The 27,403-nt window shown below is 45.6% G+C and overlaps 1 protein-coding gene and 1 long non-coding RNA gene across 6 annotated transcripts in view; one reads left to right on the top strand and one right to left on the bottom strand.

Moving 5' to 3' along the window:
• Window positions 1-25,598, top strand: part of ITPR1 (inositol 1,4,5-trisphosphate receptor type 1) — a 322,384-nt gene extending 296,786 nt beyond the window's left edge. Inside the window, exons 61-62 of the mRNA XM_040628531.1 lie at window positions 16,554-16,715; window positions 24,273-25,598. Coding sequence (XP_040484465.1) covers window positions 16,554-16,715; window positions 24,273-24,359 — 249 coding nt within the window. The 3' untranslated portion in view covers window positions 24,360-25,598. The remainder of the gene's footprint in view (window positions 1-16,553; window positions 16,716-24,272) is intronic.
• The window catches only part of LOC121102480, a 36,397-nt gene continuing 18,332 nt past the window's right edge, over window positions 9,339-27,403 (bottom strand). The window contains exons 3-6 of one of the 5 annotated variants that reach the window (XR_005834532.1): window positions 26,319-26,466; window positions 25,732-25,937; window positions 10,370-10,407; window positions 9,339-10,157 (exon numbers count right to left, since the gene is read on the bottom strand). This is a non-coding gene — a long non-coding RNA (uncharacterized LOC121102480). Of the gene's footprint in view, window positions 10,408-14,131; window positions 15,345-25,367; window positions 25,499-25,731; window positions 25,990-26,318; window positions 26,467-27,403 lie in introns of those variants that run through there. The other 4 variants (XR_005834530.1, XR_005834529.1, XR_005834531.1 and 1 more) reach the window with 4 other exon arrangements.

Below are 27,403 nucleotides of genomic sequence, written 5' to 3'. Positions count from 1 at the left end.
TAGGCGTCCAACAGAAGAGACAACACCATGCTGATTGAAAAAATGACCCTGAACTGGTGATGTGAGTGCTGACGAGAGGGATTGCCAGGACTCTGTAAGGATTTAGCACTCTAGGGCTTGTAAATCTCTTTCACGGCTAGAACTGCGTTTGGTAATTAAAGTTACCCTCAATGGGGCACCATTCAGAGAGAACTTTGAGGGGAAAGAGAAATGGATTCTGAGAGATGACTTCTAAAGGGGTTTTGAAAGAGAGACAGGGTCATAGATTAGCAGAAGAAGAAGAGAAAAAAAATTAACAGAGGGAAAAAAGGAGTTCCAGAATGTGGCTTCTGGGTGTGCTGTCTTACAGATGAGAGCCAGGCTCAGGGCCAAGTAGCTTGCCCAGGAAGAGCTCAGAAGGCGCGCACCAGGGTGCCAGCCCGGGGTTAGTGACGGGGACTGCACCACAGCCCCAGCGACGGAGCAGACGAGGAGGCAGCTGGCGGCACTGGGCTGGGTGGGAGCTGGATCTGTTGTTAATGAGGAATTCTGCTGGTTGCCAGGCAGATTTTTGGTTAGGTCTCCAGGGTCAGGACACGTGAACTGAAAAGTTCCCCTATCCCTTCTTTTCGTCCAGTTGTTGATATTGCCAGACGAAGACGCTTGGTCAGCATTCACGGGACAGAGCTGTCTGCACACACATACAGATGCCCTCGTTTGCATGAAGTCCTATAATGGGTGGAGGAGCTGACCTCTAGTTTTCACCCTTGTCACACTTTCTTTTTCTTCTTCACTTTGTTTGCTTCTCTCGCAAGTATTTGTGCCCTATCTTTAAATCTTCAGGGGCCAGTTTTAAAGCTTTCTGTTAATCACCTTACTTTACTGTCACGGAAAACTCTGGCACACTTTAAGGTTTCTGTCTCAATCGTGAAGACTTAAAGGAGCCTTGTGAGCAGTCACCTGGTGAGGATTAAGGGCCCCAGGTCACCCCCCAGCCTCCCACCGAGCCTGCTCAGAGCCCATTGCCTGGCGACGCTTTGAAACACCAGCATTCAGTGTGCTTTCCTCATCCACATCACCCTTCAGTGGTACAAGAACTTCTTGACAAAAGGCCTGAAAATATGTAGCATCAGAAAGTTCTTGACTCCAAGTGTCAAAGTTGCTGAGGAACCAGATGTTTCGTGCCCTTAGTGAGGGCTCAGGGAGTGTTAGATCCACCGGCCGAAAGGCTGTGCCTTTTGCCAACACCATTTTCAGTGGTGTCTAGTACTGAGGTCACATGAATCCCTGCCGACGACTCCCCAGGGAGCACTGGCCACAGGACGGTAGGACTGGGGGTGTTCGGCCGGAAGCCCAGGGGAGCTCAGAGCTGCAGGGGAGCAGGCCACGTGCCCATGTGGCAGACCCATTCCGTCATACCCTGTGGAGGCAGCCACGGCCAAGAGAGGAGTTCCTCTCAACATTCCTCCTGAGGAGGCAGGCCTCCTGCCCTCCCGCTTCTGGAAGGAAAAGCCAGGTGATCTCTTCGAGAAGCCAATTCTGTTACTCCAGCATCAAGCAGAGAGGGGCAGCTGACAGTGTCAGAGGGAGAAGGAAGAGTCAGCTAGGTGCTCACCTACCCTCTTGTTCACTTCATGTCCCAAAAGCAAGCATCGAGACGGGGCTCTTTAGGGACTTGGGTTTCTCAGGAAAACCCCCTCTTGCCTAGCGGCCAGAGCCTGGGGGTTGTAAGCTCTCCCTCAGCTCATGAATGAAGCTCCTGGAGACTCATTCAGAACTGTGAAGGAGCAACTGCCCATAGACAACCCGAAAGAACCAAACAGAAGCAGCCCAGGTTAGTGACGGGGACTGCACCACAGCCCCAGCGACGGAGCAGACGAGGAGGCAGCTGGCGGCACTGGGCTGGGTGGGTGAGCACCTAGCTCTACTTGGACGTAGAGGAGGAGCTTCACAGCTGCCGCCAAGACGCCGCCCTGCAGACCGTGGTGTCAGGGATGGTAAACAGATTTCCATCTCAAAAAAGACCATGGAGACAGTGCGTTTCTTGCCAGAGACGGTAGTAGAGAACTAAGCAGCCGGATGTTCACCCAGCATCCAATTTTCATCTAAACGTAATAGAAGATTGTTTATTCTCTTCTCTCTCCTTCTGGTCATGCCCTCTCTCCTTTCATTGGAGATGGGAATATTCCCGGCCAAGCCAAGGCCAGGCTCACGCCTCCCGTGAAGTCCTTGCTCCCTAAGCATTGGACATGAAGGCACGGGATCCCAGATGTGAGTTTCGGCCCTGCTCCTTCCGAGCCACGTAGCCCCAGGAAGTCGCGGCCCTTCCCTGACCTGAGCTGCTGGAAATGGGGGTTTACCCCACTTCCCATGTCCACTGGGTGACGGGAATGAGGTAAATGTGGGGGACCGGGGTGGGGGTGGGAGGCACTCGAGGAGGCAGGGAGTGGATGCCAGAAGGGCCAGATGAACCGACAGAGCAGTCGGCAGGGAAGCAGAGCGCGGTGCTGACAGAGAGCTGACGCGAGCATCGTGTCCTACACTGCACGACTGCGTAAGATGTCTTGGCTGTTGGCACACTGTTGCTAAGAAAAGTCAGAATGGGCATCTTGACTCCAAGAAGTTCCTCCCATGGAAAATTCCTGCTTCTTCCTCACTCTTACATTTAAACGTTTTAAGTGCTCTCACATGTTGGAGCAGGACAAACGCAACATTCTCACTCTTTCTCCGTGGAACTGGCCTCAGTGCTTGGCACTCGTATGCATGCGTTCAGTGGTGTCCTCCACTCACAGCCACTACCCACGACCAGGAGTTGGGGTGACTTGGGGAGTGTCCCCCGGGTTCTGTGTATTAGATGCTGTCAGGATTGTCCTGGGTTCCGCACACATGACCGAGGCAGGTGCCGTCTCTGGCCCTGCTGGGGGGAAGCTCGGCCTCCCCTGCACCTCTATACAGAACGGACAGTGCCGCTCAGACGGGAGCTGCGGTCTCCGCTTCGTTGACTCAGGCCCCAGACAGGGCTGTACTTACAGAGAACTGTGACTACAGAGTAACCTCACTTACCCCGGCAGCTCAGGGCAGGAGAAAAACCCCTGAGCTTCCTCTCCCCATAGCAACTGGATTTGGGGGGCTACCACGTAGAGTTTCAGTGGTAGCCTTTATGATAAGCAAAGTTTTATTAGCCCTGAACTGCGTTTAAATTTTCACGATAATTGACATACCACACGCTCTTTTTAAATAATTTAACATTCTTTGATTTTATTGCTGACTGAAATGAGAATGTGTTCGTGCATAGGCGACGATTTGATAGGCCATACAATCAGATGTATTTAACCTGGATAAGTGGTAAATTAGTTGTATCTTTGCCCGAAGGAATTGAAATACTGCACAGTGGGCATGTTGTAGATAAAAGATCAAATATAGGGTTCCCAGCGAAGATTCAGCAGCCCAATTTTCTGTGACAGTCAAGCTCAAGAGAAAAGCCAGTGCTTAATTTGTTAAGCAGACTAAGTCATTCTTGAAAGTTAGAAACTCCAGAAACATGAAGAAGGAAGGTTAGTAAAGCAGACCAAACTGTAATTTAAATATATAGCATCTATTTCGTTAATGAAATATAGATTTCCCTTCGGTATCTTGGAATTCTACCTTGAAAAAAAAGTTGTATTTTCAGAGGCATGTTTTTGAGTGAATGGCAGAGTGGTCGGATGGAATCTTGTTCGTCCATATTTCCGTATCTCCTGCTAGCTGCAGTTGTTCTGGACCCTTCTCTTTTGCAGGCTGGCATGGTTAACTGACTACCGGGCCGGCTGGGGAGAACGTCCTCCCAGCACAGCCTGAGTGTCGGGGGATAGGCTGCTGCTTCCGGAGGAGCGGACCAGGCTGCGCTTTGCCGTAACAATGGCAGATTGGATAATAACTCTCTAATCATAGGTCCTGTTTAATCAGTATGTGCTGAAATAAATGCTTGGCACGCACAGTCCCACTTAACCCCCAGAACAGCATTTGTGGGTGGCCCTATTACCATTTTACAGATGGGAACCTAAAGCCCAGCCAGTTCGAGCAGCTTCTTCGGGGCCCCCCTGCCGGAAAGGGCTGGAGCTGAGGTTCACGTCCAGGAGGTTCACATCAGGTCTGCTGAATCGGAAACCACGCTGGAGCTGTCCTGACACGTGCACGTACGGTGTGGTTCCCTCTGTGTTCACACACAACCCTCCGTGTCAAGGACGTGCCACTGTTGGTCAGGCTGAGTCTGGTTTTCCTGCCTTGACTGGCTCATCTCCCAGGAGAAGTAGCCACCTTCACAACAGAGAAGGCCCGGCAAAGCCCTACCGGGGGCAAGGAGGAGGGTGAGGGAGAGGACCTCGTGGGTGATGCTGACTGGCTAACGCACGAATCACCGCGATGGAAGCTCTGTGCCTTCGATGGGGGTTAGTTCTCTGAGCTGCCACCAGCACTGCTCTGGTTAGACAACCACCTGGAGTCGAATACTACAGGGGGTGGTACACATGACTCTAGAGTTCGGGAAAGGCAGAGCCAACTCTTGCAAAGGGTGTATCTGAAATATGCATGAATTCTGACTTGGTAAAATCAGGAAAACGTCATTACCCTCCCCTGAGCCTGGAACAGGGAATGATACTTCCTTCGGTGGCCATTATTTGAGGGGAGAGAGGTGTCTAAGTTCAAGGGGAAGGAAGATTCACCAGAACCATAGACAGACGGGCTTCCACACCCGGGTGACTCATCTGAATAGTTAGAACTCCCTGATAATTAGAGTGTCTGATCCATCATCCTTTAAGCCTGGTGCTGACTTTTTCTCACAGTGAAAATAGTCGGCTCTTGACTTCTCTCCCTCCCCCCTTCGTCCCTCCCTCTCTTTCACGTGCTCACACACTATTCCACTAGAGATTTTCCAGTTTGTTCCATCTTGTATTAATCCACTTGACCTCTTCAGAAACTAGTTGTTTAGGGTTATAAAAGCAAAGAAACAATTTTCCAAATCAAAAGTAGTATCATGGCAGCCAGTGGACCGCTCTTACAAAATAGTGCCTTTTTTCACATAGGAGTCCAGGAGCCTGCATTCCTGGAAAATGCTTTACTGAAAGCCCTAGTCAATTTGCATCAAAAAAGCCATGTAAGGCAGAGCTCCTCTTTGTTGGAAACTACCTCTTGCCTAAATTTTCCAAGCAAATGAATTCTCTTAGCATATAAAGCACTACTAAACATCTATGAGGAAGATTCAAAAGCCATGGGGCATCTGGCCTCAGCACTTGTGTTTATCTGTATTCGATAAGAAGACACAGGAAGCAAGCACAGTCAGAAAGCAATGTGTTAACAAGGGCAAAAGATCAAAATGGGAACTGAATTACCTGCAAGTCACTGCCTTCTTTTAAAAGGGGAACTGACCCAAGTCTTGCGCCTTTCTTGACCCGAGAGAGAGCCTGGTGCTATGAAGTCTGCAGACAGGCACTTTCCAAAGTGAGGGCGGCAGCTTTCTGCCCGGAGGAACTGGGTAAAGGGACCAAAGGGAATCGCTCAGGACAGAAACGGAGAGCAGGAATGACTGGTGTTTCCTAATCAGATAAAAGCAAGGCCCTGGAAGTCTGCAGGGGAGGGGTGCCCGCAGTGTCGGTGTGAGCGGAGAAGGGAGCGTCCACGTGGACCCTTCACGCCCTGAAGGGTCTCGGCTCCAGGCGGTGAGAAATTGCGAGTCCCTAGCAGCCGGGACTTAGATTACAGGAGAGGCCAGCAGGCTGTGCACCCACCTCCCCCCACCCGTCCGCCTCGTCTGTGCTTCATCACGTGCCAGGCAGGCCGGTGGCCGGCGGCCCTGGCTGCTGATAAAGTGACATGGGAACCCTGTGCTTCCGTGCAGATGTACAGTAACGGGGCCAGACTTTTATTCTGGAATTCCAGTGAGGATGCTGGCAGGAAGGGAGTGCCTTGATAAGTTCCTGGGACAGAGATTTCGGCACTGGTGGTGCTGTCTCATCAGCTTCCCGGCCTGACCTGGGGGGCCACGAGCCTAGACTACAATGTCCCCTGGGCTCTAAGAGCCCTTAGCCGTGCGTGACGATCGGCCTCCGAGGCACTCCGGTACGATTCCCAGCTCGCCTTCTGCAGTTAGCTGGCACCATGGCAAAGCTCGAGAATATCAGAGCAAGGGAGACGTGCAGAGGGATTGGCACTTGCTTTTCGGTGGCTGGAAACAGTGCGTCAGCAGCACCGGCCGCGCCTCCCAGCCAGCCAGACATGCTCTCGCCCCACCCTCTGCACTTGAGCTTGGGTTCGTGTCAGTGGCAGCTGCACGGAGCAGTTGCCGAGCTTATGTCTCCCCGCCCGGGCTTATCACACGCTCTGCCCCCTAGCCTAGAGGCTGTGAAGTCCCCCCCCGTCCTGCTCCCCACTTCGCAGGTGCCTCCTTCTTCTTAGGAAGCAGTTGGCATTGGGACCCCAGGTCTGCACTGTCCTCTGGATTCTCCACATTCTGACCTTCACAGAGGGGGTGTGAGGCACTGTTGGTAACAATGAGCAGAGCAGAGCCATAATCTGCCGGAGAGGAATTTCTGTGCTTAGAGCCCAGGGAACGAGGTCCGCCCAAGGGGACGGTATGTGCGCCCGTGCAGAGGGGGAGCATTGCACATAGCAACTGTCCGATCAGTGAGCTGAAGACTGCGGTCACCGCCAGCGGTAGTCTCCCCACTGTGACTTAGTCCAAGAGGTCTGTACATGCCTGTATCTGTGCATAAATATTTGCTTACACAGTTCCCCCAACTCAGCAGACATGGTAACTCCAAAAATGTATTTTTCTCCCCTTCACATGCTGGACCCGCCTTCTGCTCCTTGCCCTAGTGCTGACCCCACCAGGCTGCCTTCCTTGCCGCCTGTGGTCCCAGACACCCTAACTGCACTCGAAACTCCTTCGTTTCCTCCTGAATCTGAACACCGACCGTAACTGATACAGCTTACTTGGTTATAAGAATACGGCCTATAATGCATACAACATATAAAATATGTTTGGTTTTTTTTAAAGATTTTATTTATTTATTTGACAGAGAGAGACAGCCAGCGAGAGAGGGAACACAAGCAGGGGGAGTGGGAGAGGGAGAAGCAAGCTCCCCACTGAGCAGGGAGCCCCATGCGGGGCTTGATCCCAGGACCCTGGGATCACGCCCTGAGCCGAAAGCAGACGCACCCCCATACAAAATATGTTAATTGACTATTGATTCCATCAGCAGTAGACTATTGTTAAGTTTTGGGGGAGTCACAAGCTCTGTGCAGGTTTTCAACTGTGCGGGAGTCAGTGCCTCTGAACCCCCATGATGTTCAAGGGCCAACCGTACATATACTCAGGCGTTTCGAAGATACCTCTTGATAACGAGGCCTGCTAGCGTGTTGCTAAGGAATGTGGGAATGAAAAGCTACTGGTATTTAGGTGTAGTCCTGTGTGTGTGCAGGTTACACAGGTGGACAAGGCTCTCAATTTCTCCTTTCACAAACCCACTGCTTTTCAGGGCCTTGGCGTGACCACCTATAAAGTAGAGTTGAACCAAAGTGTCTCTTACGCCACCGTTAGCGCTACAGTTCAATGAAGCAACTTGCAAAGTGCTGGTGGGAGTTCATGAACTATTAAAGAGGGTCCTTGTCCAGAGCAGGGATGTAGGTGTCAGGAGGGAGAGAGGAGACCTATGGGAACAAGCTAGTCAATCTTCAGGGTCAGAGTGCACAGGGCAGGTGAGTAAAATGGGGGATCTGGAAAGGATTGAGGAATTGAGAGAATCTCCACACAGCTCATGATCTCTTTCACCCTTAAGAACTCAAGCTGTACGCTGCTTTCTTCCAAGTCACTGTCACGGTAGGGACAGTGCTGGTGACTTGCCCCTCAACTCTTGCTGGAGTCTATGAACAGTAAGAGAGGATTTTCTCCTCTCTTCTTTGAGTCTGTCTAGGCAGGGCTAACCTTAAGTAAAACTGCTTCAGTCAAGAGTTTGCCAACCTATAAACCCACAGAATGATAAACACTGTTCGACAGAACACTGTTTTATGTGAGGCAGCCCGGTAGCGAGGCTTACAGATGTGTATGTGTTTGTAGGTTCAAAGGTAAATGCCAAGTGTTTTTTCCTGAAACAACAGCAAAGAAATTTGGAAAGCTGTTTAAGTAAGCTTAGCAAAAAACAAAAACCATTACTGTATAAATGTAATAAGAGATCAAAGTTGAAAAGTCATGAAATCCAGAAAAGAATAGAGGAAAACCAATGGAAATGGCTAAAATCCCATATATAACCTCTGGGTAGATTCCTAGCTAACTGAAAATGCAGGGGAAGTTGCCTAAGCAAAATGTCATGAGCCAGTTTGAGAGCAGGGCAAGTTAGCCTAATTGTTCTTTCTTGGGAATCTCCACTGGGCCAACCCTGCCTTGTTGGCCAGCGGCTGCCAGCTCCACCTTTCCTCCTCCTCCGAGACCTCTGGCTTCCTCTGCCTGGCAGCCCCAGGTGCCCAGGACCCAGCGGCGCCACTCTGCCTGGCAAGCACCGCTCTTTCATAGTCTCGAGGGGGCCCAGAAATCACTTCACCTGAGGGCTTAGAATGACTGAAAACAGTGATTCTGCAGCTGGCTTTTCTTAGGGATTTCATCAGAAATGGGTGCGGTTCTCTCTACTGGCAAGGGCCGGTCTTTGTTACACTGTATCATCCAAGAACAACTATTAACTGAGTCTGGGAAGGGTAAGTGGTCATTCCAGCCCAGCTGACGATTATATAACAGGGCCTGTTCTGGGAATGTCGTTCAGAGCTCAAGAGCAGAACCCCTCCAACACCTAAAGTTGGAGGCACTGTGGGTGACCTTCACGTGGCTGCGCTGGTCAGAGAAATCTGTATCTCCAACGTAGAATCCCATAGAAAGGAAGGAGCTAACCCGACACGGAAGTCCAGTGCTGCACAGGGAGTCAGGATCTGGATTCCGGGGCCGACTCTAGACTAGCTTTGTGACCTTAGGCTGATGACATTGATTTATGATTCCTTTGCTTCTGGGACACTTTCTCACACTCATTTGACCCTTACAATAGCTCCATGGGGGCAGCCCCGTGATCTCTTTCTCAAAAAACAGAAACAGAGACCCTGGACGGTTAACTGACGCCTTCCCTGGCACACTGTCCTGCAGCACTGGGGCGTGGTGACCTGACTCCTGATTCAGGCCATCCCTCTTCCTGATGATAAACTAATGTCACAGGGCTATTGTAGGAAAGGCACCTGTGAAATGCAGGGATGCTGTATGTGGCTCGAGTTCACTGTACTTTGGAACAGGGGGAAGTGGATCCTTGGATTTGGGATTGGCCAACAAATTACAGGTGTGGGAGCGATTGTTTTTAATGAAGTTTATTTTTTATAGCAGTTTTAAGTTTACATGAAAACAGAAAGCACGGATTTCCCATATACTGGTCCCTCCCTACCTCACCCCCCCACATACACAGTTTCCCCTATTATTAACATTTTTTTATTAATGTTGTGTATTTGTTTCAATTGATGAACCAATATGACACATTACTATTAATTACAGATCAGAGTTTACATTGGGGTTCACTCCTGGTGTTGTACCTTATGTTGGTTTTAACAAACGTATAATGACATGTATCCACCATTACAGCAGCAAACCGAAGAGTTTAACTGCTCTAAAAATCCTCTGTGCTTCACCCGTTCATCCCCCCCTCTCCCCAACCCCTGATCGCTTTGCCGTGTCCACAGCTGGGATCCATTTTTTAGTGTAGTTGTTTTTAATGTATACTATTTGCTATAAATAGCAATTCTAGAATCACTGAGCATAGTTAGAGATCATTATCACATTTTCACCCAAAGCAGCAGATTCTGGGGTTTGTTTTTTGCTGTGATCTTATAAAAGTGAGCTCTAAAAATGAATTATTTTAGTCCTCTTCAGTAAAAATAATCCTCTCTATCCACCAAAAGGGCAGGTAATTTAAAGTTTATTAAGTGTCCTATATTCTTGCTTTTGGAAAGTTAAGGATGATCTTCCGTCCTCCCCTGCCCCCTCCCTTCTCTCGTCATTCCTGTCCCCTGCTTTCTGGGACAACCTGGTTTGTCCTCCTGCTTGGTAATAGAAGGAGAAACACACTTGCCGTCTGAGTTGAAGGGACAGTCTTGAGCTTTTTGATTCTCCTCAGAGGGGGCTGTGAAGGATAGAGAAGCCACGGGTCTCTTTCTCCAGGACCCATCTTCTCTCCCATGACCATTTCTTTCACCCTCATGCCCCCACCGAGAAATCTAAATTCTCTAGTCTGGCTATAAAGGAACAAGGGATTTGGCAATAAATGTTCCATTGTTTACATGGTAAACAAAATTCTACCTGAGTGGACTTTCTCTGAGGAAGGTGATTGATTACCTCAGTCATCTTTCTTAGAACAGCCTCTTCAGTTGAACCTGGGAAAAGAAAAAAAAACCTCTTCTCAGAATGATTAGCATTTGCATCATACAATCCAACTTCCTTTCCTCCTCCTCTGTCTCTGTCTCTCTGTCTCTCACTCACACACACACACACACACCCTCCTTCTTTCCAGTCAAGGACATTTCAAGAGGTCAGTACCGCCCCCGTGTCTCAAACTTCAATGTTTGCCTTTGCAGGGACTTTTCCAACTTTACCTAGAAAAGAACTAACCAGAACTTTAGCACTTGTGGTCAGCCTGCTTCCGGCTGTGGCTTCAGTCAGTTTGTCTGCTCTGACAGAGGAAGCGCTTGCTGTGACGGGAACTGCACTGGCTGGATTGCCGGAGGACCAGGGCAGACAGTGCCTAATGACATTGGTATGCGACATGCCAGCAGCAAGGAGAGCCAGGGAAGCACAGAGGGATGTCTCAGACCCAGAGTGACAGATGCTACTGACAGACGCTCGGTGAACCCACAGCCTCCCCAACACCACCTTCCTGAACACACACAGGCGCGCGCGCGCGCACACACAACACACACACACACACACACACACACACACTGAATTCATGTATAGACAGAATGCCATAGTTGAAGATGATTTTCTCAAAAAATGCAGAAGCCAAGACACTGAGACATGTGTTTGATTTCCAGTACACACAAAGCCAGGCTTCTGCAAACACTTCTAGACCCTCAGATTCCGACGAGCTGGAGAACCGTGGACAGCAGGCTTCACTGGAGTCCTGTCATGCTCAAGCAAGCACAGCATTTCGTCTGCAAGTCCGAGTTAAGGACAAAGGGATTAGATTCGGGTGTTCTCTCTGCTTCTGTACTAGTGATTGGGAAAGTCTACACATTTTCCCTTCAAGATTTAGATTCTCTGCGGGGAGGGGGGTCCTGTTGGTGAGCAACCTTGGTAATTTGAGATTTGACTTAACAGCTCAGGATGATTATTTAAAATACTGGCAGCACCGAGGATCTCAGATTTGGGGGTTTACCTGCCTCCGTGCAGAAAAGCTAATCATACGCCCTCCGGAGCCCTTGCATTTCTGCAGTTGAGCTGGTTTCGTATGGTTTAGGATTTTAGTGGGATTCCCCCACTTTAGATCTCATTGTTAAATATTAGAGTCGGAGGAAAGCTTTGAGGGAGGACCTGTGTGGTGGTAACCGGCAAATATCTAGACCAGAAATCCTTTTCCAGCTCTGCACTGAAGGACCCTTCTGAGCTGGAGAACGAAGGTTTATCCCTAGGATCAGGGTACACGGCCCAAGGTGGCCTCGGGCAAATAGGACATTTCTTTTAAATTTTGCATTTTATTTTTAAAATTTGATTCAATTTCATGTCTGTTGTAGGGCCTAGTTTGAGTTTAATATAAAAATATTTTTAATAATGTACCATTGAATGAAATGGACAGTCTAAAAAAGATGCATTATTTTCTGTGTGTGGTGTTACGTACACTCGGGCCAGGGCTCCCTGCCCCAGGACTGCAGGGAGCTCGTGCACAGAAGCACAAGTAAAGCAAAGGCCAAGGGATCTGAGCGCATCTTCTTTGCCACTGAGATGAGCAGCACGGATGCCAGTAGCGGCCATCCTAATGCTGGTGGAGCCCATTCATTCACCCAGCAGGTACTCATTATGCAGTCACCACTCAGGAGTCCCTCAGAAGTGAGGACCCATGCCCCAACACCTGCCCCAAGACTGCAGTCTGTGCACTTTATCTCGGGGGCAGGGACCTGGTCTTGCTTATCTTGAGATGCACAGCGCTCAGCCCTGAGCCTGGCACAGAAATTATAAATGTTCAGTAAAGAGTGAAGTCTATACGTTTTGCATTTGTTCAAAGACCTTTCTGAAATCCTTCCATAGGAGTCCAGGAATCAAATATGCCGTGAAAGAAGGTGAGAATCTGCCACCGAAAACTTCTCTTAATCTGTAGTCATTTGGTAACTTGCTGTTGGAAAACGGAAAAGAACCTATTGCCTAAGCTTTAAGCTCTGTGCGGACTCTTGCATCAATTTTCTGTATTCTTTTGAAGACTTCATTAATGTGGACTCTATTTGGAAATCTGTGTTTTCTATTTTATGCGGGGCTTGCTAAGCAAAGGAGCATTGCAAGATTTGAGAGCTAGATTTCAGATGCATTCTTTAACCGGATCAGGCAGTTTAATACTAAATTGCACCTCAGCAGTGAGGTAGCTACAGGTGAGTCCTTGCCACCATACCCACTACAGCGGCTTGCACGTGTCCCTCCCCTGCATCCCATCAGGCAGGCCCGCAGGGACTCCAGGTCACCTCCTTCCTTCCTTCTTCCCTCAGCCATCCCCTTGACCCTGGCCCTCTTCATTGTGCGCCGCAGTTTCTCCTGTTGCCTGCGCCTGTCTATCCCACACTCCAGTCTCTTCTATAGTATTCTATAGTCTGAGCTGCCCCTACCTGTAGGCCCTCCTCCTGCACTGCAGCCAAACTGGTTTCCTCCCTGTGCTGGCCCCACTTTGTTGAGAATGCCCTCATGCTTGCCTTTAGTTTGGCCAATCACCCACCCTCCTTCAGGACCACGCCTTTCCCGAGAGGGTTGCAGCCAATTGTCATCACTGCCGGTCAGTTCTGACTTTGGCCCTGCTCTCTGCCACTCATTTGGCAAAGCATAGCCTGCTTTATACTGTCCTCCTTCTTTTTTAATGTGTATGTCCACTCTCATTAAATAACACGTGCTGTGACGGCAGGAACTCTATCTCATGCTTAGGTTTGAAAGCCATTTCCACTTGAAAGAGGTCTAGAGGCAGCAACCCTGGGGGGGGGGGGCGGTGCTCACAGCTGGTTCCTTAGCACCGTCCACATAGGGAAGTGCCCCTGAAGTAGATGTTGAATACGTGTTACATCTTTAAAACATTTCCTTCCAGGGCCCTAAAATAATGCTTATACTAGTGATTTGAATCCAAAGAACTAGCAAATACTTACAGTTCACCAGCACCAGGTATTTGTCAGTGTCCCCTGTGCAACACAGAAATTTGTTAGGTCCTCCCTCCCCACAACAAGTGACTTTCCCTTTCAGGGCTCAGTTTTCCACACTATACAACCGTGACCATGGTCTCTAAACTCCTTCTTGGCATGGCATTCTGTCACGTCCCCATCGTTGGTGTGTCCGTCTGCTCCTCTGAGTCTGACAGTGTAAACAGGACATTGGATCTTTCCTCTTCAAGTTGTTCTCCTGGCTGGGGTCTGGGCAGAGCGGGGGCGGGGGTGGGGGGGGCAGTCTGTAAAAATTGATAGCAGTCCCTGTGGATTATGTGGGGTCTCTGACTGCCGGGCCGGTCTTGTGCTCTGTGACCCGACTGCATTCGTGCTCGGCAAAGGCTCACAGTTTCATCAGCCCAGCCCACACCCTCTCTCCTCTGTCCACGTGCTGCTTCGCCCCAGGGTGAGTAAGTAACCCCCAGCCACCCGTCCCCTGTGGGTGTCCTCTCCTGAGCAGTTAGGTTCTTTCCTCCCTTAGAGTTGGACAGACGCTGAACATGGGATGTTTCCTCGGTGGGAAGGTGTGACTATGTCTGAAGGACTGACACAGGAGCAGTGAATATAATCAGCGACAGGTTACTTAGCTGCCTCTCAGTGGCAATGCCAAGCTTAAATGTTTTCAAATGTCTCCTCTCCTCCTCTGCTTTGCTGTAGACACACAGCAGAAAACCGATCATAGACGTGGGAACACCTGAGATTTTTAGGCCGGTCATCTTTGAAATGGGATATTTTATTGAATGGTCTTTTTACCTGTTGCGCTGTGGTGGGAAATTGATGCAAATGGATACAGGCTACCATGCAGTTACATGCAAAGTGCTGATCACAGGGTATTTGGTACAGGAAGGTAGAGAGCACCATTTTCTCCTCCCGCAGTCATTCTAAACAACCGAGGTTCACCATTGAATCATTTGCTCTGAGGGCCCATGCAGGAAATAGAGCTAGTTTATCACTCCTCCCTTCCACAAATATTTATCAAGTGTCTGCTGTGTTCTGATCACTATACTAAGGTGGTTTCTGCACTCATGATGCTGCAGGGCTAGTGAGTCCCTACGTACAGATTCCCGGACGTTCTAAACCAACACTCTAAAGTAGGTGTGATGCCGTGTTGCCAGTGTGGCCTGCCTTCTTTGTAATATTTTTCAACTAGTTCTCTTTTGGCTTCAATATTGCTAGACTGTCTTGGTGCTTTTTAACATTTAGACACGTCTTGTGGGATTTTGTATCTGATTCTAAGTGGGCTGATGCCTTCTATGGTATGACAGAGGTTGGCAAAACTCTAGCCTATGGGCCAAACCCAGCCTGCTGCCACCAGCATTTGTAAATAAAGTTTTATTGGAACACAGCTACGCTCATTCATTTATGTAGTGCCTGTGGCTGTTTTCAGGATACAATAGCAGAGTCATTGTGAGAGACCATATGGTCCACAAAGCCAAAGATATTTGCTATCAGAAAATATTTACTATACAGAAAAATTTTGCTGACCTCAGGTGTACACAAAGTAGCAGTAATAGTGAGTGTGTGTGAGTGTGTGTGTGAGTGTGTGTACTGGCAGGGGGTGAGGGAATGGGCAAGATTAGTGTTAGAATGTCAATTACGGTTTATCTTGATGAGATCAAAATGGTGCGGGTCAGAAATGAAACCAGACAGATGTTGACTTGAGTCCTTTTTTCCCCCCTTATCTGGTGCTGAATAGCTTTTACTATTCATTCCTGCCTCTCTGTACAGAACTTAGCTATGATGTATACTCTTTAGGAGAAAAACGTGGGCACAAGGAAGAGAGGTAGCAGGAGGAGTCCTGGCCCCCTGGTTAAACAGTGGTGAGAAAAACTGTCTTCAGGTGTAAGCTGTAGATGTCCAAAGAAAGGATGGAGACTGAATGGCCTTTCTTATACCAACTGATGGCAGCTATCAACGATGTCAAGCTGGAAGGAAAAGGAAACAAGAGAGCAGTAATTTCCGTAAGCTGACAATGAGGGAAACTGAACAAGAAGCCCATTCCCCATTTTCAGCCGCTTGACAATCCCCTACCAAGTGAAAGCACACATACGCATATCCGGTAAATGCCAGAACACTTGGGATCTCAAAATTCATTTCACTTCCAGAGTGTTTGCAGATGATATTCCAAGTATAATGCTTTTAAAAATACACAGCACAGTATGAGGTATCTAGAGCAGTCGGACTCAGAGAGACAGCAAATAGAATGGCGGTTGGCAGGGGTGAGAGAGTTAGTGTTGAATGGGGATGCAGTTTCAGATGGGGAAGATGAACAAAGTTCCCGAGGTGTAGAGGGCGGCGATGGTTACACAACACTGTGACTGCACTTCATGCCACTGAACTGTACAGCTAGAAACGACTTCAATGGAAAATTTTATGTTCTATATATTTTACCACCCACCACTCATTAGCCATGTAATGCAATGGCTGCATTCCTATTTACAGATTGGGGAAGTTGCTCAGAAACCTACCTTTCCCCCCGTATTTAGTTCTTTTTTTGTTTTTGGTTTTTTTTTTTTTTAAGATTTTCTGTATTTATTTTTGAGAGAGAGAGAGTTCCTGAGCTGGGGGGGTGGGGGGGAAGGGGGAGAGACTCTCAAGCAGACTCTGTGCTGAGCTCAGAGCCCAACACGGGGCTCGATCTTATGACCCCAAGATCATGACCTGAGTGAAAACCAAGAACCAGAATCTTAACCGACTGAGCCACCCAGGTGCCCCCCCCCCTGTATTTGGGTCAAAAGTGACTTCTAAGAATTGAAAGAGTTCAGTGATGCTCAATTATGGGGCACCTGGGTGGCTCAGCTGGTTAAGTGTCTGCCTTCGGCTCAAGTCATGATCCTAGAGTCCTGGATGAGTCCTGCATCGGGCTCCCTGCTCAGCAGGGAGTCTGCTTCTCCTTCTGCCTGCCACTCCCCCTGCTTGTGCTCTCTCTGACAAATAAATAAAATCTTTTTAAAAAAGATATTTACTGAATGGTTTTTTAAAAGGCACAGCACATTAACTCTGTAACAACAGAGATAGCCTTATGAAAGACGCTACAACAAAAAGATAGCATGGTGGGATTGTTTTTCTTGTCTCTATTCCTAGAAATGACTTTTTCTTTTCTTTTCTTTTCTTTTTTTTAATGTGGATTCTAGGAAAGAAACCTTGACTGGTTCCCCAGGATGAGAGCCATGTCCTTGGTCAGCAGTGACTCTGAAGGAGAGCAGAATGAGCTGAGGAACCTGCAGGAGAAGCTGGAGTCCACCATGAAGCTGGTCACCAACCTTTCCGGCCAGCTGTCAGAATTAAAGGATCAGGTAAAGAAATGACGCCCCATCTGCCCCCTACACACACACACACACACACACACACACCACTACCAGACACACCAAACTTGCTGAGGTGAAGTCAGTAGTGCTCAAGTTAAAATGCTGATGTTTCCAGCACGTGGATGTAGGAAAGGAACCCAGGGCACAGAGAATAAACCCGTTTCCCCGTCCGTCCCCCTTCACTGCCCTTTGACAGGATAAGCCCATAACACTACTTTCAGTGCTGCTAGTACAAGGTTTTAATATGAAAAACAAAACCAGAAAATGGGAGAATGCAAATGACTTCAGTGAAGCGCTGTACAGAAAACACGACCTGTGAAGCCATACTCTTTACTTTACTTACTGACAGATTCAAAGCTGCTTCTGGTTTTGCTTTCTCGCCCTCCGGTCTATCAGCTCTTCACTCAAGATATTTAAATTCGGCATCCCGGGAGAAACCATACTTGTGGGAAAGCTCCTTTGGTTCATTCACTGGCCAGATCCTTTCTGAGTGGCCATCGTAGTCCAGGCATCATGCCAGGTGCGGGGGATGAGCCCCCAAACAATCCAGCCCTATCCCTGCTCCCGCAGAGCGCAGCGGTCTCCGCAAACACGGCTCCCTCCTGCTCCCTAGCCCTCAGGTACACACCGGCCTCTCCAAGGAAGTTAAGGAGGGGCGGTTTGTACCAAACCCTATGTACTTTTTTCCTCCTTTTGATCCCCTTAAAATGAACAGTCCCCGGGTGGTTATGTAGTGACCGGATGCCGCTGTGTGTCCGGGCGGTGAGCAGCTGCTGTGCCAACGCTGACGGGATAACCAGGCACAGACGTGCGAACAGCTCAGCATCCTGGATGGGTTTTTGAAAGTGTTTTTAAACAACTCCATAGACAAGATTATAAATTTTGCACGGCAAAAGTTATCAGGCAAGGCCGCCCTGGAGGTAAGTGGTGAGGTACACCCACGGGTGATATGTTACTGGTAGGTACGTACCTAGTGAACACCCCATCTAGAATAAACTCTTGTTGGTGCCAGTCTACAGAGCGATTTGAACAATCCTACTTTGAATTCCATTTCTTTTCCAACTAAATAAATCCAAACAATGCCCCCAGATATACCATTTGGCCTCAAGGTGTTTCTTTGACTTGTATTAAGATGCAAATTAAAAAGACCGGTGACAACAGAAGGGCTCATTTATGAAGGCTGTCTCCAGCGCTGAGCTTTGATGGCCACCTAAAGTGAATAACCTAAATGAGTAAAACTAGGATCGAACTAGATTGCTTTGCTTATTATTTTATTAACTTTGAACCCCTTCTGTGACACACTTGACAAATGTTCCAGAGAACTAAACGGCCTGCGGAGCACTGCTGCCGATGCGGAGCCGGGGGGAACCTCTTACCACATCCAGCCATGCCTTAGTTACCATCTCCCTTTTGAGAGGGCTGTGGCTCCAAGAATCTTAGTTAAATCAGAGGTTTTAAAAAGCCTTCCAGAATCTGATCTAAGACACACTTCAATAAAGGAACTCTTGAGCTCTCGTTAAAATGGTCACAGGAGTGAGGTGAACTGAGGAATTCGCAGAAGGCATCCGAGGTGAAGGAGGGCACCCAAGACCGCAGCGGTCCTCCCCCCTCCCCCTCATTGTATGGATGAGGGTACCCAGGTGCACAGCAGGCTCCCAGGAAGCTTCTCCCGCACTCTAGGACAACTCCTGAGCCTCCTGTGTGGGTTTGATTTTTGTATGTCGTATGTGTTTTTGTTTCCATTTGTTTTGTCTCTGTACCTGGTTTGCCTTTCAGCTTGGCTGTTTAAATTCTCATTTTTCTTTTTTTAAAGAGCCTTAAAGTCTCCGAAGTTGCCTCCCACATTTGAGCGCTGTGGAGGATACCTTCACGGCCATTTTACACAGCTGTGCATAGTAGAAACGTGGCGTTTTAAAACTCCAAGGTAGAATTGTTTCCGTTAAGCCTAAATTTCGGCTCAAACAAATACGTAAAACTTCATTACACAGGGACTAGGGTTCATTTAGTGTCATTAAAGCCAGAATGGTTTAAACTGCTTGGTTTCGGCCCTTTTTATGTCTTTAACGTTGGCAGTTGGACCGAAAGCCCTTCCCCTGTGAATGAATATGAACCATTTTTTCTTGGAAGACACTATAAGCTGAAAAGAAGTATGAGGAAACCAGTAAGATATTCTTAAGTGCCTTTACCAGGATTGACCTGCTTAGGTTTTAAGGTGCCCAGGAAAAATGCGGCACAGCTGCTTTTATTGGGGAAATGCGTTTCTTTCCAAAGGAATTAGCATTTTCTTTAGATTATGCAACTTTTAACAAACCTTTAAGGCCATTTGTTTAAGAATCAGCTTACTGAAAAATTTTGCATTTTATTAAATTTGGTGTAATAGCAATCATAAAAGTTGCTTAAATTGTTCTGCATAAAAAATCATGCAGATATGTTGGAGAGTTGCTGGTTCTTAAATGGCAATTGTAAGAATTCCTGCCCTCTGAAGAAAAAAAATTTTTGAATTAAAAAATAAAAGCCTACAAATGATTAATGAGCAAGAAATTCTGATAGATATTTTTTAAAACTGCTATGAAAGAATACCATTCACTGGTAAAAGTGCTGGGAAACAAAAATTGCTTCATCACTGAGCTATGTTTTTCGATCTTCTGGTCCAAAAAGCAGCATAATGGAGCAATGATAGTTTATAAATGTGAATGTCTTTGGTTCTGTTATTGACCTCTTCGGTGGATGTTTTCTTAAAATACCACTTTGAGGAGAAAAAGTTCTTGTCAAGGAGAGAAGTTAAAAACCTAGTTGGTAGTGTCGCTTTTCCTACTATTGCCAAGAACAGTTGATTAGAATTGCTAGTCTAAGTGTTAATGACGCATCTCATCTTGAAATTTCCCCTCCCAAGAGATTCTGAATACTAAATGTGATTCTCTTACATTCTTATTCCAAGGAGGAGAACTGATGTAAGAACCTATTTTTTTTTTTTGCATGTTTTCTTCATAATGCAAAAGAGCAAATATCGAAGAGGCTTCACTTTATTGAAAATGTGACTGTCTTCCTATGGGACAGTAACCCTTACATGTTGTTAGGAATATGAAAAGCGCTTGAAAATTCAGATCACATTAGCATGTCCCAGTGTTTGGCACTTTTCATGCAAGACGGTTATCTTGTGAACATTAACTGCTTACGGAAGGGAGGAATAACAAAAGATTAGAATAATTGCCTACAGTTGGAAAATGCAATATTAAACCTTACTGAGTGCCTCTGTTCCTTACCTGTTCCTTACTCTGTTCTGGAACCACAAAGGGGGACTAAGGTAACAACTGCCCTCTAATCTAGCAAGAAAGACAGGAATATAGACCTCTGACAGTATGATACAGTGTGAAAAGTTGTACAACCCACTCGAGACATGAAGACAGCTTGATGGTGGCACAGAGGAGGAGGCATTTAGTCCTGTGTGTGGCTTGGAGTGAGGCAGGACTAGAGCCTGCACAAGTAGGTGACTTCTGAGCTGGCAGAGGAATGCAGCAGGGGGCATCCCAGGAAAGGAATCAGCATGAGCAAAGGCATGAAAATGCATGGCATGCTCCAGGAATGGCACTATGTTCTGGTTAATTCAGTTCGTTCTTTGAACCACCACCCGTGAAATAGCTTTGCAAGGTGCAGCCCTAGGTACTGGGGTTACAGAGATGAATAGAAGCTGCTCTCTCTCTACACCTAACAGTCTAGAGTGGGAAACACATCCGTAAACCGCTGCGAATTCAACCCCGTAAGTATGTAATGGAGGTATGAACAGACTGGGAAAGGAGGAACACAGGTCAGTAACCTGGTCCCCGGGAGAGAAGTAGACTTACGCCACAGCAGCCTCAGAGGTGGTATGAAGAGCTTGATCTCAAAGTCTGAGCAAGAGCCCACCAGGTGAAACAGGAACAGAATAGGAGGGATCAACTCAGAGTGTGAACAAGTATCTGTACGTTGACATTAAATCAACATAAGTGTGTCTAAGAGTTGTGCTGGGTTTTTTTCATAGTATTTTAGGCTCATTGTTAGAAACATGGCTGATTTTAGAGTGTCCCGGCTATTTAGAATCTGAGTAACCAAGACCTTGCTGTGACAGGAAAGCAGTTTTTCGGACTCCTGATCCGTTAGAAACCAACTCATGGCATCCATGTGTGTCCTTCCTTTGCCAGCCTTCTGTCATTGAGGCCAGTACTGGGAGGTGAAATGTGCTCACTTGCTCTCTACCCTTAGTGTTTTCATGAAAGATCTTTCCGACGTTTGGCTGCATCTCATTTGCAAAGCTACAATATTCTTTGCTTCTTGTTTAGACTGAGTCAAAAGGAGGAATGCTAACATTCAAGCTAGTTTTTATAGCCATATAGATACGAAGAAGAGTACTGCTTCAGATGTTTTCCTTTAGCTAAATGGGAATTTTAAGGATTTTAAATGACTACTACAAATGAGACATTTCACACTATTCAGAATAGATTTTCAGTATTCATATTTTGAATACAGTTACCTTAGATCAGAATCTCATGCATCTTTCTGAGTCCGTTTTGTTTCAAATGTCCAGAGAAAATACTATGTGAGAATATGAAAATTCACTTTGGTCATTATTTCTGTTTAACATCAACAGGTAATATGCTTTAAATAAGAATTTATACACACACACACACACACACTTATTTTATACACAGTTTGTAGATAAGGTGGAATTGAGCCCATAAAGCCAGAAGTTATGTGAGACTGCACGAGGTAGGCCAGCCAGGGAAACCTAACTGCCCAGCAGGGTTGACCTTGGTTTTTTACAGGCCAGATTTATTTTTATTCCCTTATAATCATAATTGGATGATGACCACTGTCAAAAGGACTAAATCCTTTAGCAGTTGCCCTATTCCTTCTCACTTATTAGTCACTTAATGACAGTTATTCTAAAAGGCCAGGGTTGATGAAAACAGAATTCAGACAGATTAGCGTGCCTCCGTATGCTCAGCTGTAGAGAATCTTCTCCAAGATCTTAATTTTATTTGAGAGACGATATATGTACCTGAAATACTCTGTGTTCAAGAATACGAAAATACACCTGAAGTGATCTTTGACCCATTTCAGAGAGAATCCGTGAAAGTTCTAGAGCAGCAGTGTGGTCCCAGACCAGCAACATAAACCTCACTTGTTACTTGTTAGAAATGCAAATTCATGGGCCCTACCCCAGGCCTACTGAATCAGAAACTCTGTTTGTGGGCCCTTTGATCTGTTTTAATAAACCTTCTGTGTGATTCTGGCTTATGCCAAAGTTGAAAAACCACTATTCTAGGGAAATAGAAAACAAATTTAGATAGGTATGTACTGGGTACTTGAAATTACCAGGAATAGGACTGCCTGAGCAAAGAATTTGGCCACTAACCTCCATCAGTAGGGAGTTTTAAGGTTCAGGAAGGAGGGCGGGTGTTGTGATCATTATCTTAGAAAGGCAAACCTAGAAAGTTAGAATAGGAGCAGCAATGAGGTGTCAGGTGATGGCTGCAGAAGGGGGAAGGGGGGTGTGCCATCAGCTAAAGACTCGTTTGTTATAGGAAAAACAGTATAGAAGCTTCTCTATTTAAGAGAATGACTGAATAGCCAACAGATTGAAAGTTAAAAGCTGACTGAACCAACAAGCATGAACATATGCAAACATAAAAGGTGATCTCAAATGCAAGTAGTTATTTATAGAAAAATTACAGAAAAGGGTTTAATAGCCAACTTTGACAGCTGAAAGACCTCAGTGACTGTAAATGAAAGTATTTAAATAAAATAGCCTTCAGTAGGGGTTGAGCCCCCCAGGATTCCTAAAGCCATTAGAATGCTTGAGATTGTTAAACTTCATGAAGTTGTACTGGATTCCTCTCAGCGTTAACTGCCAAGGGAAGAGTGAGAGAGTGTGTGAGTGAGTGTGTGTGTGTGTGTCCATGTGTCCATCCATGTGTCTGTCAGTTGGGGAAGGGAGGAGGATCTGAGCTAAGTATCTGAAGTATCAGGCAGTAAGATTAATGAATTACAGATTACACTGTAATCGAATTGTGAATTTATCCCACATGTCAAATTAGGTTCTCTTTTCTCAGCTGAATCTGTGAAGTGTAGTGTGTAACACTTACTTAAAAGATTTGTCATTCATCTAAGGGAACTTCAGAGGCTAGCTGGAATATCCTAACTCAATTCTTTATAAAAAGCTACCTTTTGGAAATATTCACTCCTTGTAAATACTCTTCTAAATGATAACAGAAGGCATTTCACAGGAGCCTAAAAATAGTATTTTGATTTAAAAGAAAACTGCCATGTTTTGAATAAGTAACCACTTTAAAATTGAACCTAGGTAAGCTATTCTTGTTTTATGTTCTCTCAGGATATTTTATACCAAAAATTAGTCCAAGGGAAAACAGATTTAAGTATCTACTATGTGACACTCTCCCAAGAATTTTACATGTATCTGTTCAATTCTCCACCTATGAAATAGGAATTATCATAATTGGGTGAGTGAAGAAACAGACTTTGAGAAGCTAAATAACAGAGAACTGTTACAAATGGGTCTGATTCCAGAGCCCACGTTCTTTTTACCAGGTTACCCTAATTCCTCTCTGATTTTAGGAAACGAAAACTCTACATGCAGGACCTAATGCCATTTGTAGACAACAATTTTATCTAATATATATTTCATTATAGCCTTTTTGTCTTAATTGGCTTAAATGCCCAGCATCAAATCCAGAGCCAGGACCAACTGGTTAAGAAAAATGTTAATGCAGAGAACTAAGTGTGCCCTAAAATACCTAGAACAGAGCTAGCTACCCAACACTATGAGAAGTGATTCAGTTCAGCAGCCAAATGAATAGTAACCACCTCTTGTGTGGGGTTTTGAAAGCACTTTTTCATTTGACCAGTCTTAGGAAATGGTCTTTGCTGACCTTAATCAGTCCTGTGTCTGTGGGTGGCAAAGAACGCACCCCACTGAGTGCCGAGAGCATCGTTTATGACATCGCGTCACTCTGGGTCTCAGTGACAGGCGAGGACAGTCCTCATCTTCCTTGAGGTGCTACAGCATTTTTTCCCTCTCAAACCAGAATTACTCTGAAATCATTAATGGAACCAGGACCCCTTGAAGACCAGGGACATAGTCCCTGTCAAACCCAGGATTCTAAACACACGGCTTCTCTTAATAGTTTGCTGTGCTGTTGGCACCACACAAAGCCACCATTTTCCAATGAGCCTTTAAATCATTGGAAATGGATTGGAGAAACAATCAAGAATCCTGTGCTTTTACCATTTTTTTTTTCTTTATGAAACAAATAGTAAGCAATACTTCTTCTGAATGCCACATTGCATGACTAGGTCACAGAATTCCCCATTCTGCCTAGGAAGATGTCCCTTTTGAAGTTCTGTGTGTTTGATTTAGTGACGGTACACTATTTGTAGAAAGTGGGTTTCAGTATAAACCATAACCACAGAGGTAAATCTATGGTTCGGTATATGGTCTGACGTACAGGAAGTGTCTGGGTCTAATGATGAAACTTTTTAACTCTCCAGATGACAGAGCAAAGGAAGCAGAAACAAAGACTCGGTCTTCTAGGACACCCTCCGCACGTGCACGTCAACCCACAGCAGCCAGCGTAAGCTGATGAGATAAAGGGACCCCTGGACCTTTTTAATTATTATTAGTGTGGGTATGGCTACTGAGTTCTGATTCACCCACAAAGATGACATTAATGCTTAGTACATTTGTAAATAATCAGTTTTATACTGTATGTATATGATTGCTACTCTAAAGGTTTGGATATATGTATTGTAATTAGAATTGTTGGCATGATGAAATTTCATTTGTGCCAAAAATATTAAAAATGCCTTTTTTGGAAGGACTAAAGAAAGCACCTGATTTGCACTTGAACCAGATTATAGATTTAAAAGTATATGACCTGTATTTTGTATTTAAAACTAGAATAGCCAGTATTTATGTTTTTTATAAAACTGTGCAATACGAATTATGCAATCACAATGAATTTGTAACTCCTGAGTGTCCTAAAGGGAGTGCACATCTTTGAAGCTGGTGTGTTAATACTATGTAATAAATGGTTAAATATCAAATGATGCTGCTGCCAAAATCCTATGAATAGTGAGTTTCCAGCCCCTGGCCATTTTGTACCATATACTCACATGTGGTGATACTGTTTCTCGTTGCTAGTGGCATTAGTGCCTCTGTCTAGTAGTGACAGTGCTCCAAGTCAGCATTCATTTTAAGAAAAGCAACTTTAGTTTTAAAGATAATTTTAAGCTTCTGAACTGATCATTTAAACTTTAAGTAAGAGAGCTAAATTAGAAGCTCAGACTTTAGCTTGTGAAGTTAATGAATTTTTGAAAGGGAACTTTTTATGCAACATTTGGAATAAATGCATACTGCTGGCCAATGTCATCTCCAAGGTGAATTTTGGTGTCACGTGATAGAGAAATGAATAATTGATGGTGTCTAGATTATCTAGTCCAAACAGCAGAGTTGATTTTTTTCCTTCATCTGAACCAACATGCTACAGTAGCTAAGAAGTATTTAAACTATATACATCCATATAAAGAGGAAATATGATCTATCCCATTAGAACTCATAGTTGAACACTGACATGTTATTCTTGTGAAAGAGCCACGTTTTGGTTTTATTTCCTTGTCACATGATTTCTTTCCTTGATGGATGAAAAGTATGAAAGGAAACTTTTATATCTGTTGCCTAGTTTTGTACATGGATCTCATTTTACAAGAGACTCTCTCTGCAAAAAAAAAAAAAAAAGTGCTGAAAGCAGAGTTCTGAAATGAGTAAAGTTTGTAAATGCATATATGAAAATAAATATTTAATGATGCAGAATAATATACGGTGGCGGACTGGTGGCTTTCATGTTGGCATTTCTTTGTGTCTTAACAGCTATTCCAATCACTTATTTTCTTTGGGACCCATTTAAAGTGCAACTGATTTGGTTACCAGATTAATTCAGAAAATGCTTACCTGATTAGGGAGAACTCTGAGGAGATCGACTTGAACAAATATCAGGGAGTGTTTAATACGATGCTCATTCCTTCTAGATGAGTGGCTGCCAAGCAGACGGTCCTGAGCAGTGAGCGCCAGGGCACGCCGAGGGAAAGTCAGGAGTGGGTTCTGCTGAGGTTCCAGCCTCTGGGGCTTTCCTGGGACTGGGGGCTCTGACTTGCTGTCTGCAATAAAACAGTTGCCGTTTCTTTTCCTTCATGTCCAGGGCGTGGAGGCCTTCAACAAGACAGACAGAAATGCTTCACAGCGCTAAGCTAACTCGTCTACCCAAAGGTAGTAAAACGTGTTCCCTCCTCAAAGCAATGCCCGCCCGCTTGCTCTTTTAACACCGATTCTCTCTATGCTTTGGTAAATACGAATAATTACCAACCAATGTTGGGAACTAGGTCAGGATTGAATTCCAGTTAAATGACTAGTTTCATAACCACTGCTTCTACGTTATAAATTTGATAACTTAAAAGAAACAAATGAATAATTTTCCAGTCGATGCAGTGTCTCTCCACCAAATTTTTCCGTAACAAGGCAGGCCCAAGATCAACACGTACTTGAACCTGTAAACCAAAGCGCCGTCTCTGCTGAAGCCCACCACCTGCGCTCCTCTTCGGGTTTCTCTTTCATCTCTCAGGCTGCCCAGGACGGCGTGGCAGTGTGTGTGCTTTGTCTCTCCGGTCCCATCCAGTTCACTGGAAGGTTCTGCAATGACATGTCCAGGTTGCAGCATTTACAGGTTTCTCATGTCTCTTAAGACATAAATCACTTAAGATATAAATCTTCATTCGATTTGCCAGCATCAGCAGAAAATACATGGAATTGGAATGCCCCTCCACCACGTGCGCGGCGGAGCCTACCCTTGGAGTTTGGGCGTGAACACAAAGCTAGTATAATTGAAACATAAAATCTGAAGTTAAAACTTCTATAGCCTTTCATGTGTAATTGTGATTTCACCTTTCTACAGACGTTGCTTTTTCAAACACTTCTGTTTCAAGGAGGGAGGTCCACCTCCCCTTCAAAGTTGCCTGGTATTATCAGGCTGAGTAACAAATGTGGTAATAGAGTGCTAATATGCAAGAAAGTCTTTTTGGCTTTATTTAATTTTAAAAGTTTGCTGTAGCACCAAACCAAATTTCAAGATTTTACAATTTCCTTAAGCCATTTGTTAAGTCAAAGGATCTGGGAAATTCCATTCCACTTTTATAACATTTATAGTATCTTGCCCATTGCTACTTCTGTGTATAAAACTGTACTGATAAGCCTTCTTTTCCCTACAAATAAAGCTTCTGCTCTTTGCTGGGTCCTAAAGCTTTCAATGATATTCCATCCCGTACAGTTTTTCTTAGTACTGTATCTGTCTCTACTCACCCCACACACATACAAAATACAACTTCTTTTATTTCATTCTTTAAAATTTGATTCAACTTAATTGGTTTGTTTCCAAGTTCATGCTTCTTATTCATTGTTCTTCACTCAGCCAATTTTTTTATTTGGTTGTGCTTTCTGAAAATGGATTGCTTGATTTGGGTCCTGTAAAAACTGCTCTTTCATCCTGTTTAAATATTTCCCAACATAAATTATAAAGCAAGCATACTTTATTTCTGGAAGCTAACCAATACAGTCTATGCAGCAGAGCAAA

This window comes from Ursus maritimus, unplaced genomic scaffold, assembly GCF_017311325.1.
Source record: "Ursus maritimus isolate PB19 unplaced genomic scaffold, ASM1731132v1 scaffold_14, whole genome shotgun sequence".
NCBI classification, from domain to species: domain Eukaryota; kingdom Metazoa; phylum Chordata; class Mammalia; order Carnivora; family Ursidae; genus Ursus; species Ursus maritimus.
This window is presented reverse-complemented; position numbering and strand designations above follow the sequence as displayed.